The sequence below is a fragment of the Lathamus discolor genome, chromosome 6, assembly GCF_037157495.1.
Source record: "Lathamus discolor isolate bLatDis1 chromosome 6, bLatDis1.hap1, whole genome shotgun sequence".
Lineage (NCBI taxonomy): Eukaryota > Metazoa > Chordata > Aves > Psittaciformes > Psittacidae > Lathamus > Lathamus discolor.
This window is the reverse complement of record NC_088889.1, coordinates 66,768,843-66,783,452: the sequence shown is the minus strand read 5'-3', so window position 1 is coordinate 66,783,452 and position 14,610 is coordinate 66,768,843. Positions and strand designations below refer to the sequence as shown.

Here is a 14,610-nt window from a genome sequence, read left to right as displayed (position 1 = left end):
AACATTTTAGGGGTGAACTTTACAATGGAGAATTGCAATAGCTGTTCAAACATAAATCTCCTGTAAGAGACCTGTAGATCATTGAATCCAATTGCCTGGTATTAGAAGCCACTGCATAATTTAATCTCCTTCACTGTGCTCTATCTTAAAAGTAATTAGGAGTTCTATATGCAGCTCTCCAGCTATTCCAGAGTCTCATTTTTCATTATATGAAACTTTCTTTAAATTTCCGGGTAAAGTAGTTACCTAATTTAATTTTAGTTGAATAAAATTAAGTAATAGTTGATTAATGTCTGTTAGCCCTTTTTTCTCCCTGGCATTTAAAATACTCTGTGGAGAATATTAACATCTATTCTTGGCCTTCTTTTTGTATGCGCAACAAGTCTAGGCTTTTTTTTTTTTTTTTTTTGTATACTTTCATCTTATAAGAATAGCTCTCGTTTCGTCTAGTCATCCTATTAGAGCTTCTCTGTGCCAGTTCTACCTTGAGTTGCTCTATTTAGGTAAGGCTTCCGTAATGGCATATGATACTCCGGATGAAGTCTTAACCACTAATACTTTTCTATTCATGATGAAAAGATTTCTGACTTGTACTTCCGAGGATTTTGTTTCCCTTTTTATGGCTGTGTTCATGCTATGGTTTACTGTTCATTTTATGGCCAAATAAAACTTCACATTCCTTTTCCTCACGGCTAAGGCCAGATGATGAGCTTTCAGCTCATGCAAGATTTTTTTTTCTGGCACTTCATGGTTTCACATGTGATGCTGTTCAGCTCCTCACATTTCTTCTTGGCCATTTCTTTATGAACTTTGTAGTCCTTTACTGGGGTACTCAAAACAAATGTAACTAGATTGTGACATTGCCTCTTCGAGGTTAATAGGAACTTGACTACAAATACTTTTTGACTATGGGTTTTTATGGATCATATTTCATGGTAGTTTAAATGGACTTATGCAGCAGCTTCTGTTCCAATAGTCTGGCAGTCACATTTGTATACTTCCATGTCATTTCTTCTATATGGTGTCTTTTTAACTTAAGCTGTTCATTTTGGCTGCTTGAAAGAAAATCAGTGTTGATTCTGTAACAGCTCAGTTCCCTTTGACACCTGGTGGAGGTGACTCGCTATTGTTTTTACCTTTGGATGTTGTCTTGTTGCACAAGTGGGGGGACTTTTTTTTTTTTAATCTCAATTGGATATATTTATTTTCCCAGTAGAGAGAAACAGCAGTAATATAAAATTGTGTGTGTACTTTCAGGACCAAACATTAATCTATTAAATATTCTCTTACTTCAGATGCTTACAACTTGAGACTTTGTTGTCGCCTGCAGGGGCAAGTGACTAGGCCGTGCATGTAATCTATGTACATAAAACCCCACAAAGGTGGTTAAAATTAGCGTGTTTCACCAAAACCAGTAACTGTTTTTATTTTTATTTTAATAATTTGCACAGATTCTGTATGTTTGCTGTGTACGAGGAAAGCCCCATCTGAATGCAGCATCTCATGACTTGTATAAAGTAAGAATGTCAATAGACAAAACACTGATTGTCAGGAAAGACTCTCACAGGTGAAAAGCAGCTAAATTTTCCAGATGTTATTACAAGATGTTTTATCAAGGAGATAACAGAATTTAGTATAGAATTGCCTGTAGGATTCTACAGGGATGCTAACAACATGGTGTCCACAGAGCATCAAGATGTTAATGATTCATAAATAAACCAATTTTATGATTGCATTCTGAAATTTAAATTAGGAAATGTTCAAAGTAGCTGGGAAAGTGAATTGCTGCTTTAAGACAGCTTTTTAAATTAAAAGCATTCTTAGTTGTTTCAATTCCATTTGTCTAACTTCAGTAGGTTTTCAGAACTTCATGTTTTCCAATGTAACTAACAATTTGCTATTTTAGTAAATGTATTTTCAGATACAGTATTTGAACATTCTGACTTCAGGGTTTTGATTTAATGAACTAGTAAAATACTCCTTTTCAAGAAGTTCTTTCCTGTGAGGGTGGTGATGCGCTGGCAGAGATTGCCCAAAGAAGCTGTGGCTGACCCAACCCTGGCAGTGTTGGACAGGGCTTGGAGCAACCTGGTCTAGTGGAAGGTGTCCATGCCTGTGGCAGGGGGTTGGAACTGGATGAGCTTTGAGGTCCCTTCCAACCCAAACCATTCTACAGTTCTATGAAAATATGCATGTAAAGCTTGGAAACTGATAGAATTGAGTACATGATTTTCTTTCTATGAATGGAGTTTCTGTGTATTTCTGTCAGTGTTATGAGAGGCCAATATTGATTCAATTTTCAAGTGCTTTTTAGTTTGGAACAAATTTTCAGAGTTTGTAAATTCCGAAGTAACAAGTACAATTTAACAAGGTAAGGTAACCATATTGTGTCAAGAATGGGTAGTAGAAGCAAAGGAGCCTTGAAAAGCAGATTTTTGTGGCTTCTGTAATTTCCAACTGAGTGATGCCCCTGCTTCCACTTCTGACCTCATTTGCATTCCTCTGTGTTCTGCTTCTCATTTCTCCTTCCCGCTGTTAGGAGCATATAGCTGGGAGATGTGACACTGTCCAGGTGATGGGCAGACAGTTTAATGCTCAAGGTGGGAGTCAATTATGAGATAGCTTAGATAAGAATGACAAGAGGGAAGAAAATCTTGTTTCATTTGTAATAAATTCCTGATGCCAGGTGTATTCATCCTTAATGTCCTAAGGTTTAACTACCACGTCAAACAAAGAAATAATTTGTCAAAGGAAATAAAAATCCTCTAGGGCTTTATCAGGCCACTCCAATACTGTCAGCTGATGAAAGAAAAAAAACCTTCTGTGAGTTAGATTGTTTTCCATTTCTTATGTCGTAGTATTGCCTCTAAGCCTTCAGGTTCAGGCTCATATTTTGTTAATCACGCAAAGGTTATGCTAATATATTTCCAAGTATGTGTAGCAACAGGTCTGTCCAAGCAGCAATTAGGGTGCTCTTGGGCAAGTTCTCTCCATGAATAGACCACTTCAGAATGCCAGAATTTGTGATGTACAAAAGTATTGTGTAAATCTGCTTTGTTAGCTAAATTAGAAAATTGAACAATAGCTTCATTTTCTACTGTCTTCTGCAGGGCAAAAAGAGAGATGCTTTTTTACATGCTGTATGTCTGGGGTTTTATACCAGTCTTACAAAGTGTAAATCAAATTGTAATAGGATTAATTTTAAAGCAATAGAATGTGTGTGGTATAGGTAGGAGTAGCCTTTTGGCAGTTCATTGCATCCTGCTTTGTAAATCATCAGTGTAGGTTCTTGTCAGTGTCACGTTTTATATGCAGATAAATATGTCAAGAAAGTAAACCTTTTATTCAGCTAATGAATGAATACCCTTAGCAGCTGGATAGTTATATTCTAATCTTGTGAGCTGACTACAAGATTATGTTGCACTTTCTTTATAATCCTTTGTTTATGATCAGATTTTTATGTATTTCTGTAATTATTTAGATGGGAAAGTACTTTGTGTTCCTTGGAGATTGTGTGGGTACATGGGAGGGAATGCAAACCAGTAGAAGAGCCAGGAGTGTAAAGAAAGCTGATCAGCTTGAAAGTTAAAATCAGTGCTAATAAAGCTAAGGGTCACAATGAGTGTGGTAGACCTGAGAGGTATTCACCTGTTCTTGCATTATGTCCACTGAACCTTGTCAAACTAGACTGTCCTATTGCTGCGAAGGCTCAACTAACACATGCCTCAAACTAAATCCCCAGATGGGGCAATGTACATGTAGAGAAATATTTATGGTTCTTCTGATGAGTGGTATTCTTACACTTATTGCTGTCAGGCCTCAATGTGAAAAGCAACACATTCTAATAGCTTGTTTTAATGGGCACAGAATGATGACAGAATATTATGTACCTTACATGTATCATGTAATAAAGGTGCCAAACAATGTTATGTGCTTTATAACAAAAGTTTTAGCTCTCGCTAGCGCAAATTGCAGAAAATAATATAATTTGCTCTTATTACTCAGCAAAACTTTGTGTTACTTAGGAAGCTCAAAAATACATTTTCTCAAATTTTCATGAGGCATATAATTTAGAAATTTGCCTTAATAATCACAAGTTTTATTCTATTACTCTTTTATTTGCTCAATGAGAAATTGCCTCCTTAATGTGTAATTTAGCCAAAGAACATTGTTCATTAGCAATTTAAATTTTCATATATATTTTTGACACAATTAGACATAAATGCCACAAAAGAAGTCTAATGTGGTCAGATTTCTGATGTACTGTATGGAAATTATTGTTGGTATTTGTGCTTTTGATTAAATAATGACATTTTCCTTTAATTGCAACAGTATTTATGGTTCCTTCAATTTAGAACAGTAGTTTTTGCTGAAATTATGATTGTGGATGAAATAGTGGAATGCATGAAAATTAACGTTAAAATAACGAGCAAACTGTTTTGAACCATCCTAACCATTTCTTAGAGGCAGAGTAAGGTGACAGGTGTTACAGAGTAATAAGCACAACAATGTCCAGTTAAGATGCTGAAATTTCTGGGATTTATGACTGAAATACCTTGTGGTGTGCTTCCAGGTGTGCCTGGCGCAGTGCAGCCATGAGGGATAGTCACAGCTCTCTGACAGCAGCTGATTGACCAAGGTGAAGTGAGGCAGTGACATCAAACCAGGTCTGTACCAATGTCCCCATTAAGGCTGGTGCTAATTGGCACTCCTCATGGCATTCTCAGAGGGTTTACTGAAGCAACCAAAGCACCAGATTGGTCTCCTTGTTTGATGTGCATTGGCCAGAGTTAGCTGGAAAACTTCTTTTTCCCAGTTCTCTCAAAGAAACTATTCTGGTTAAGTGGAAGGGGTTGACAAGGGATCGTTGCTTTCTGACTTTCTGTGTATTCAAACATAGACTTTGTAAGGGGGAGCAGTGGTGAAAGATCGAGTATGGGTATATACGGATAAAAAATGCTGAACCATGAAAGCATAATCATACTTGTCTGGGGAATTGGTTGGATGATTGGTGTCACAGCAACTTCTGTGACAACAGAGAGAACCTAGATGAGGGGAAAGACTTTTTCTGTTTATTTTGAAGCAGCTGTGTTCGTGCTTTACTTTGTTCCTGTGCTCATCCCTCCTAGCCAAGTAAAATAAAAAAGAAATATTTTTATAAAGCGTTGTAGAATACCGGAGGTTAACTGGAAGCAGAAGAGCCTGAAATGCGTTAGGAGACTTAAAACTTTTTCTCATTCAGTTCTTTTGTATAATTGAGAAGTGTGGATCCGATGCCATCTATCAGAATTACTATGCTGTGTGTCATAGTATACTATAATATGCTGTGTTATGACCTGAACAAAGGGTTCTGAACCCAAGTTTCTGTGTTATTTTTCCAACAATAGCAAACAGTAAAAGAACTCAGCAAGCTCTTGAGGTTGTAGCACAGTAAAATCTATTAAGGCCTCAACATGTAGCAGCTGAAATAACTTATTATTTTTTAAAATCCATATTCTGCATGAAGATTTTTAAAATCTTTTTTTCTTGGAGAATGTCACAATTAATAAAGAGGGAGTAAGTACATTGAATATTTTGCAAAGTTAGTTTGACTGTAGCATTTGGGAGTTTATAAAAAATAACAGTGCTGTTGCTGCACACACAAACACAAGCCAAATGAGAGCTAAACATATGACAGGTATTGTCTGCTTTTTTTACAGCCTCAGACCATAATCTTTGAAATTCTTAGCTTTCTACATAGGAATCTTCAAGTCATTCAGTATTAAATCCTGCAAATCTTATTTCCTCATGTGTGAGAGGAGCTAAAAGCTCTTCACAGTTGTTTTGTTTCTAGAATATTCTGAATCTGTGAAGTACTGTTCAAGTGTTAAGTTTAAGTATTTTCCCTTCAGTAGGTTAATTGGATTTAGTTAGATTGTAATCTTCAAAGGTCACCTAAAATGACTAAAATATTCTCTATGTGACCCTTTTTCATCTTAACAGCTTTTGATAGACTCACCTGAAACCCCTCTTCAGTCTTGGTCTGTAATGTTTTGATGTGCTCTCTCTTCTCAGGGGTTTTAGAACTATAAGCTTGACTGGTTTATTTGGTATTTAGGGGTGTTTCCTGGTTTACCTTTCCAGCTCTATCCACTGTGCACTGATTCTCTAATATATTAAGACAGAGAAGGTAATAGGCAGATTTTCCCACTAGTTAAGTGGGGTCATGGCATATAAATCCTGTCATGTCCAAAGGAAGGAAACATTGGAACACTGAAAAAGAAAGCAAGAAGCATTTCTATGTACCTAGTGAGAGCAGAAGGCATGTGACTGTAGGAAATAAGCATTTTTAGTATAGGGTGCACAGGTTTTATTATTTATTTTAGGTTATTCTGGAAACAGGATTTACAGATGTTGAAATTAAAAATCTGAAGGCAAAAGGAATTGAGACTAAATTATTTTTAGAGAAAATTGGGTGTAACAGACAGTTATTATTTGAACATAGGCATAAAGAATAGTAGACAGGGAACCGTTTTATTATTTTCTAATAAATGCTTCTGATTGCTCGGTAAAATATTTTTCTATAGAAAACTGGGCTGTGCCCATAATTTAATAGATTAGTCCTTGCCATCACTATAATCTTTATTACTATCCTATCAAAAAGGGGCTGATATTTGTATCCATTCATGAGGTAATAAATCTTTCATAGCTGTGTGCTTGGTTTGATTAATTCAAATGCATGAGATACCAAAGATGGTTAAAATTGTTTCCCCTAGTCCACAAAGAAACAGGAATTCAGAGAATTCCTACTAGAAGGAGAAAAAATGACTGCTACTGCTGAACCCAGGACTTGTCCTGAACATTCTAATATAATGTCATTATAATCTCATGAGCAGCATCTGGTTTTAGTAAAGAGCTCAGTTCATTGAGACACCTGTATTCGCTACTGATGCACAAATGCAGTGTCTAACAAGCAGGTTACAAACAGAAGCTAGAATTTCAGCACTGAAAGGCTGGTATCAAAATGTCCATCTCATTCTTTTTCAATATTTTTTTAGTTGCAAACTCCAAAACACTTTCTATCGGAAGTGTCTCTTGACCAGAGTAAATTTCAACTCTACTTTAAATATGTTTGCTAATTATCTTCTCCTAATCACAAAGTGTTGGCAGACCACAAATCAAAGGCGCTGTCCCAAACATCTTAGCCATCTACTTACTTATGACTTATTTAAAGGAATCTAATAAAAATTCTAGCAATTTACAAATATAGTTCAGAGTAATTTTTCAGCTGGGTTGGTAGAACAATACTGCACTAGTTCATGCATACTGTCTGCTGGGGGAACTAGACAATTGCAGTTCGTAATTTTTTTCTCCAGATCTCATTATTTCGATCTGCCACATACTGGATTTTACAACTTGTGCAAATTAATGTACTTAAAAGTCAGAAACACTGCCCAGTTGGACAGAGTGGTACAGATCTTCAAGAAAATTCCTCTCATTATGTTAAGGAGAAATAGAGTCTCAAAGCTGTAACTAAATAGCTTAAATTGGTTTAAATATGTTAAGTGTATCGTTGTGCTTTTCAGGAACTGTCAGTTCTCACTCATTAAGCTGAATAGTTGTATTTAATCATGTGCTGGACAGTAACTGATTCAAAAATGTGTATGTGCGATGGTGATATCCCTCATGAAATCTGTTCATCCAAGGTATTTCCCAGGTTTTGTGCTCTGCTAAATAGGTTGATTCATTCTGCTTTAATGAGGATACTGTTGTGTGGCTTAAATGGTTCTTCCGTATGCTTATGTTCATAACTTCTTCTTTTTTTTTTTTTTTTTTTGCATGCTCTCTCTCTGTTCCCTATAAAATCTTGGTACCATTTTCTCACTCCCAATTGGATGGGTACAGAATAGCTTCATACACTATTTTAAAACCATAGCCACTGGAGTTGACAAAATTGTGTTGAAATTGCTATAGTGTTGAAGTTTAAAAAGATATATGGACAGTTGTCCTTTTGTAGCTGACACAGTTAAAGGAGTTGCTCCCCATCCGTTCACTGCTACCGATGTGACTTAGATTAAATCCTATGAGTTAATTTAGTGAAGCTTGTAATAATTTGAAGCCAGTCAGTGGGCCTGAAGAGCCGTCATCCAAACTGTAATCAGCACTTGGCTGCTTGTTAGGGGCAGAAATACATTATTTTATACGTACTGCTTAAAAATATGGCAACATGATGGTTCTTTTAAAATCTGTGAAATTCCTTGACAGTTTGAGGGGTAGATAAAGTAAGTTATTAAATTGTAAGTCACTTCATATATAAGCAAGAACCTAAAGTCCAGGTTTAGATACCCAAGAAAGCATTTGGCACCTCGGAGATGTCATCTTAGTCCTTGCCATGCCACTTTCCCTGCCAGTATCAGAATATTAAGCAAGAACCACCTGAAATTTATGAAAGAAAAATGCTAAGCACAAAAATGCATCTAAAACTCTACTACTCCAGTGACTAGGTGCCTGATTTGAAACTACACTGAAGTATTTGTTTATGATCCAGTGTGCCTAATCTGCTCGATGATTTTTGAAACAGCAAATACCAATAAAAAACAAAGGTGCTTGTCCCATCGCAGGAGCCCAGGATTTTTTTTTCATGGCAGGTGGTATTAACCCCAGTGCTGTGCAGTAATGTTCCATTTTGTCTGCTCCTTCCCTGGGTCCACGAACTGTTCATTCTTTTTTGCACTATGGCCTCACTTGACTGAGGGCCCTGCTCAGCACAGCAGGCATCTTGGTGGTCCTGGCATTCCTCATGAATGTGAAAGGCATCCTTTAGAGTTCATTTGTGCTGAAAAGTTGAAGCTTTAATCAGGTTTCCATTTCTTGTAATCAAGAAGGAAGGGAGTAAAAAGTTAAAGAAGCTTAAGTAGCTGCTGATGGGTGGGTCGGACCAGTTTTCAGTGTTGACATATGAAAAGTACTTAAACTATTACTTTGGGAATAGCCCTGTTGCTTCTGAGACAAGTAAGTGCTACTATCTAATTCCTGCTGTACAAAAGGACACTGCAGTGTTAAAAGTAAGCCTATTCATTTGTTGCTTTCTCACAGGAAACAGATTCGAGCTCTTCTAGGACAGTTTAGCCAGTCAGAGGCTTTGTTAATCTCTGCTGGATTAGAGCCAGGGACTCTAGATGGAGTTCTCTTGGATGCTGGCTGTTCTTCTATGCAATTTGATACACCCGAAAGAGGATTTTCCCTGCAGAAGGATGGACCTTTGGACATGAGGATGGATTGGGACAGGTACCCATTAATAAAATATTTCTCCTTGAAACTCAAAAACTGTATGCTCAGCATCCCCCATTCATTTAATTACTACTTAAAATGAAGAATTTTCATCATCAAAACACATTTAATTTAACAGGAGAATACCGCCTTTCTTTTGCCACAAAGCTTTTTTCAGTCTCAATACTTGGAACCCTGGTTATCATCTTTCCCTTCTTTGAAATAAGAGGAATGTTGATGAGTAGTTGAACCAGTACCATTTTTGTTAACTATGTCATTAAAATTTTACAGTTTCAGTGTGTTTGGAGTTACAGGGGATCTCACTTTCAGAGCCATGTCTTCTCCCTGTTATTTCTGCAGTTTCTCAGACTGTACATGGCCTGTAGGCTCACAACCCCTTAGTGCAGTCCCTTTCCTTTCCTGCTACACTTACTATTTGTGGAACCTTCACTTGAGCACGTTCAGTTGCTCCCTCAGGAAAGGAGCAGCCTTCCTCTTTTTCTGCAATGGCCACCTGACCCAGTTACTGCTCTCTAAAAGGAAGGTAGTGGAATATAAATAAAATCAATCCCATCCATGATGTCTGCCAATTGAAATCAAATAGCAACGCTGCTTTTAACACACTAGCATAATGTTGTCTTCCATGCCCCTAGATTTATTGTAAGCCTTCTTTAGCAATATTATAAGCTTCCTTTCACATTCTGTGTGGAGGAGGCACATCAGGCTTGCTTGCTCATCAAATTAACAGTTACTAAATAAATTACCTCTATTTAAATTGCTAGAATTGGTGTCTAGCATGAAAATCAATAGTGGAATGATAATTTCTTCTTTATGTAGCACTTTTCATCTTCAGACAACGCAATATATTTCTGTAGCCTTCTGCTTTTCATGTGACCAACCAGAGACCTCTGCTGTATAGACGATGTGGTAATTGCCTAATGCATTATTTTCTTGCATTGTGTTTTGATGAACCTGTAGTCTCAACAAATGTCATTTGATCTTTCATTGCTCACACACAGCCGAAGGGAAGCCTCAGCTTCTAAAGAGTTACCACATTCATGTTAAGTCTTAACACAGCAAATTTCTTGATAGTCGCTTTCTCCAGTTCTGTGTGAAAAGCTCACGTGATCCTCCTGGGATTCAGCCTTCTGATTGCGAGAATCTGAACTCCAGGCTTGTATTTGCATCCTGAGAATACGTACATGGAACAGGAGCATCAGAACAAAGGATACCTGTGGCATAACAAAAGCCTTACCTGATGGTTGTTGCTATGATACTGCTTGCCTCCAAGTTTTGTTATCTTTTGTAAGATACTGCAGGAGGGTAATAAATGCCTCAAAAATATTCTGCACATTCATGTCCTTGTAGAAGAGAATTTATTAAGTAGGTTGTAGGTTTTTTTCTGATTGGTAAACCAACATATGATGGTCATAAAACACCTTGAACTATTTCAGTAGCAAAGGGGCAGAGATTTAAAAAACAATAAATGTGTGGCTTATACTGTTGATAATGTAATAATTCCTGTCATTTGTAATATTAGGTCATTTCTATTCTCTCAAAACAGTATTTGAATATAAATGCTTATGGCTTTTACTGAAAAGTAAAGTTAAATAATTTTCATGAGCAATTGTTTTTGTAGCAGTAGATGTGAAAGAAAGGATCCTTGAAATCATTTCTGACTAGAAAATAACATGTAATGCAAGGTGACTAAAAGGAACCAGTAAGGGTCAGGTTTATATTTTGAAGCTGGCTAAATAAAAAGTCACATAGCATTTCCATCATACTGAAATGTATCTTTTTCTTGTCAACTCATTGAGCATAGTTTATGATATGGAAGTTTTGGGTGTTCTAATTGGTGTTAAAGAGCAAACCCCATTTAAAGTGGCAAGAGAAAAGATTGAAAAGGGAGCTATCTCTGTTTTCATAGGGTTGCTGTCTCATATTTGAAAACCTCAAAGGCACTTGTATGCAGTGTGTGTGTTTGACTTTATGTCTCAATGTTATGAAGCTTCACCTCTTGTCAATGAAAACTGACGTCAGTGAACTAATTGGCTCTTCTTGTGCGTAGGTACCCTGACATGCCCACTGCTGCTGATGTTGTGAATGCTTTAGATCAACAGGCGCTTGCGTCCATCCTGAGAACATATGGGGAGGAGAGACACGCCAAGAAAATTGCTTCAGCTATCGTTCAGGCACGCAGCATATACCCCATCACCAGGACTCAGCAGCTTGCAAGCATTGTTGCAGGTACCCTCATTAATTCTTCACAGTGTCTGAGGAGAAAAAGATACTAATCCCCAAACTCCCAGAGGGATCTATTTGTACTTGAAATCATAGAGGATCTAATCCTGCCTATTCTCCTCTGATGTCAGCATGTGCTCTCTCTTTTTTTCAGCTCCCACTTTTTGTATTATAGTTTGATGATTAGCCTAATGATAGATTTTGCATGAAGTAATCTATCATTTTGCCAACCAAGCTGAAACACAGATTGACAGGAGCCTAGGGAATCCTTTATCCCCACTATTGATAAGCTTTCAAATATCAATGCATCATATACCTCTCAGTTTTAGATTCCTACATTTTAATATTTTGAAGGAAGTTTCCAATTATGAATGAAATCAGTTCCTTTCTGTCTGCTTAAAGAACCAGGAAGCAAAAAGTAAAGCAATACCTAGCTTGCTTCATCTTGTGAATGCCAACTAGATCAGCCTGAAGCGACTATTGAAACACTTCATCTTATTTGCTCTTCACTGTAAACAACTTGAACAAAATGCAGTTATGTGGGAACTGTGCTCACATCAAGAACCTTCCTGTTTGTGTTCTCAAGTGAAAATGCTCAAGGAAAAAATGGAAGACACAAATCTTATTCATTAACATTATAATATGTAATGTTAATTTCTTTTTATAACCAAGAAATTAAAATTACTGGTCTTGTCACAGACAGGTCCAAGCTGCTGATTCCTTTGAGTACAGACTTTTAAAATGGCTGTCCAGATTTAGTATTTACTGAAGAATAGTGTTAAATGTTGTATTATTATCCTGAAGACTTTTTAAAACCAGATTGTATTCTTAAAATTGTGTTACTTAAACTGGAAGTTCCCAGGACATACATTTAATGACCAACAAACAAATCAAAAGGTTTGAATTTGTGTAAGTTGTGATGCTTTAGCAAAATGTCCAGTCAAGCAAGGCCCAATTTTTAGATGATACGGTTAAAGGACCTGGAGACATTGGTTGCTGTTGTAAGTTTCCGGTGTAAATATAGTGAATGTGAAATATGAGGAACAATCTGAAACAAAGAGATTAAATATTGTGAGTCTTTTATGAAACTTGAAGAGTTACATTTTTAATGTAGTCATTGTCATCAACATTATGAACAAATAATGTAGGGTTTTGACCCATGTATCTCATGTTTTTGAAAAACTGCTGATTAATAGTACCGTTACTGAGATTGAAGGAAGAACATTGCTATGCTAAACACGTCATGTGTTGTAGGCTATGAACAAGCAACTCAATAATTTCTGAAATGATGGTGTGCACTAGCTGAAACTAAGAAAAGCAGAACACTAGGGCATCAAATACAGGGATTGAAGATCCCTTCATGTTTAATGTGTTGCATGTGGCTGATCACTTAGTGGTTACTTTCTGTGACAATGAGAAGGATTTTTTGTTCTCAGTTTGTGCTATGTTTGAAGACCACCTTGATGCATGAATCAGGTATGCATCAGATAGTGCACATGCCAGAGTCAATGAATCCAGCACATAGCTGCCAACACAGTAAATATGTATGTTTTGTGGGGTTTTTTTTGAAGTATATGCAAATTTTTGAAGTGGACGATTTTAGGACTGTTACACTGATCTCTGGATAGAACTTCTTCCAATCTTAATTTGATTCCTCCAGTAAAGGAGCACAGTGATGGATTATACTAGTTTTTGAGCTGATCATACCTTAAGAAAATTTCTGGTAACTATAGTATATCACAGAATCACAGAATCATTTGCTTAACTTACAATTTTTCATCAATATGTATTCTTATGTAAAATACCTGTGACATTATTGAGGTAAGCCAGAGCCTGAGTGCTACAGGATCCTCTTGGTGGCACAGCACAAAGAAAGCTCCTCACTAACAGGTCATAGAGTAAAATCTGTGATGTCCTGTAGTTAAATATCAAGTCCTTTAAAAAATAAAATATTAATTAGAATAATCAAATCTTGCACTTTAAATTTTGCAGACTCTATAAAAGCACGAGGATCTCTCCAGAACAGGATTTTATTTTGTCTAGTATAGGAGCAAGAAAACAAGCAAAAAATCTAGCCAGTGAGGCTGGGTATTTGTCTCTTTCTCTGCTGGTGTCAGTATCTGAGAATTTATGTATAGTCCCTATTTCTTTATAGATTACTATATAGATTTTCTAGAACTTAAAAGTTTGGTGTTATGGTCCAGCTGATAACCAGACTCCCAAGACAGCTAGATTTGGACTGGAAAAATTAATTTCTATATATAAAATCCTAGACTTCTGGTCTTTCTTACCAGTAGGTTAGAACGTGTACTGCTGTTGCTAACTGATTTGGAGGTAAGAGTGAAGGATGTATTTAAAAAGCAAACAGACAAACCAGATACAGAACAATCAGCCATGTCTAAAGCATGTATTAGCAAGAATTATGACTTCAAGGTATAGATGGAAAAAATATATAAATAGTATTTTTAGTCAAGACCATCAACAACAGCTTGAGGCTAACTCAGATATCCAAGGGATTTCTTCCTCTCCTTTGTTCCAATTCAAGAAAATAATTCCTTCTGTTTCTTAAAATAGAGCCTGAAAGATCTCTCTCTGTAAACTGTGCCAATGAATAAGGTCCTACAAGAAAGAAACCTACGGGAAGTTTGGTGCTCTTTTTTTTTGTGTGTGTGTGTGTGGGGTGTTTCTACATGTTATCAAAAAGGCTTCTGACCTGTTTATCTAAGGAGATGCTGGTGAGCATGCAGTCTGCAGTTCACATGGGGAAAAAGGAGGAGTTTTTTGTTCAGTCATGTGAACATCACCTCTTCCTGCATCACAGCTGGACTTTAGTTGCTGTTTATAGTTTTTACACAGCTATCTGCAGTAGTGAGCGCTCTGTAAATGCTACAGATCAGTAGTTCTCAGCTGCAGGTCTGTGAATAGATGTGTGGAAGTCAATTAAGTGCTTCTGATGGCTTTTGCTGTAGCTCATGGAGTTGTTTTGAAACAATGGGTTTAACTCACTGTGCTGAAAAACCAGTTAAAATAGGGAATCTTTTAGAATGTAATTTTAATAATGCTTTTTCTGTACAACCTATGATCTGTTTTTACTTTTTTTGTGGGTGATATACTTTATTA

At 36.7% G+C, this 14,610-nt stretch overlaps 1 protein-coding gene across 1 annotated transcript in view; it reads left to right on the top strand.

Moving 5' to 3' along the window:
- METTL15 (methyltransferase 15, mitochondrial 12S rRNA N4-cytidine) overlaps positions 1–14,610 on the top strand; it is a 101,590-nt gene that overhangs the window by 81,209 nt on the left and 5,771 nt on the right. Inside the window, exons 4-5 of the mRNA XM_065683358.1 lie at positions 9,076–9,267; positions 11,318–11,496. Coding sequence (XP_065539430.1) covers positions 9,076–9,267; positions 11,318–11,496 — 371 coding nt within the window. The remainder of the gene's footprint in view (positions 1–9,075; positions 9,268–11,317; positions 11,497–14,610) is intronic.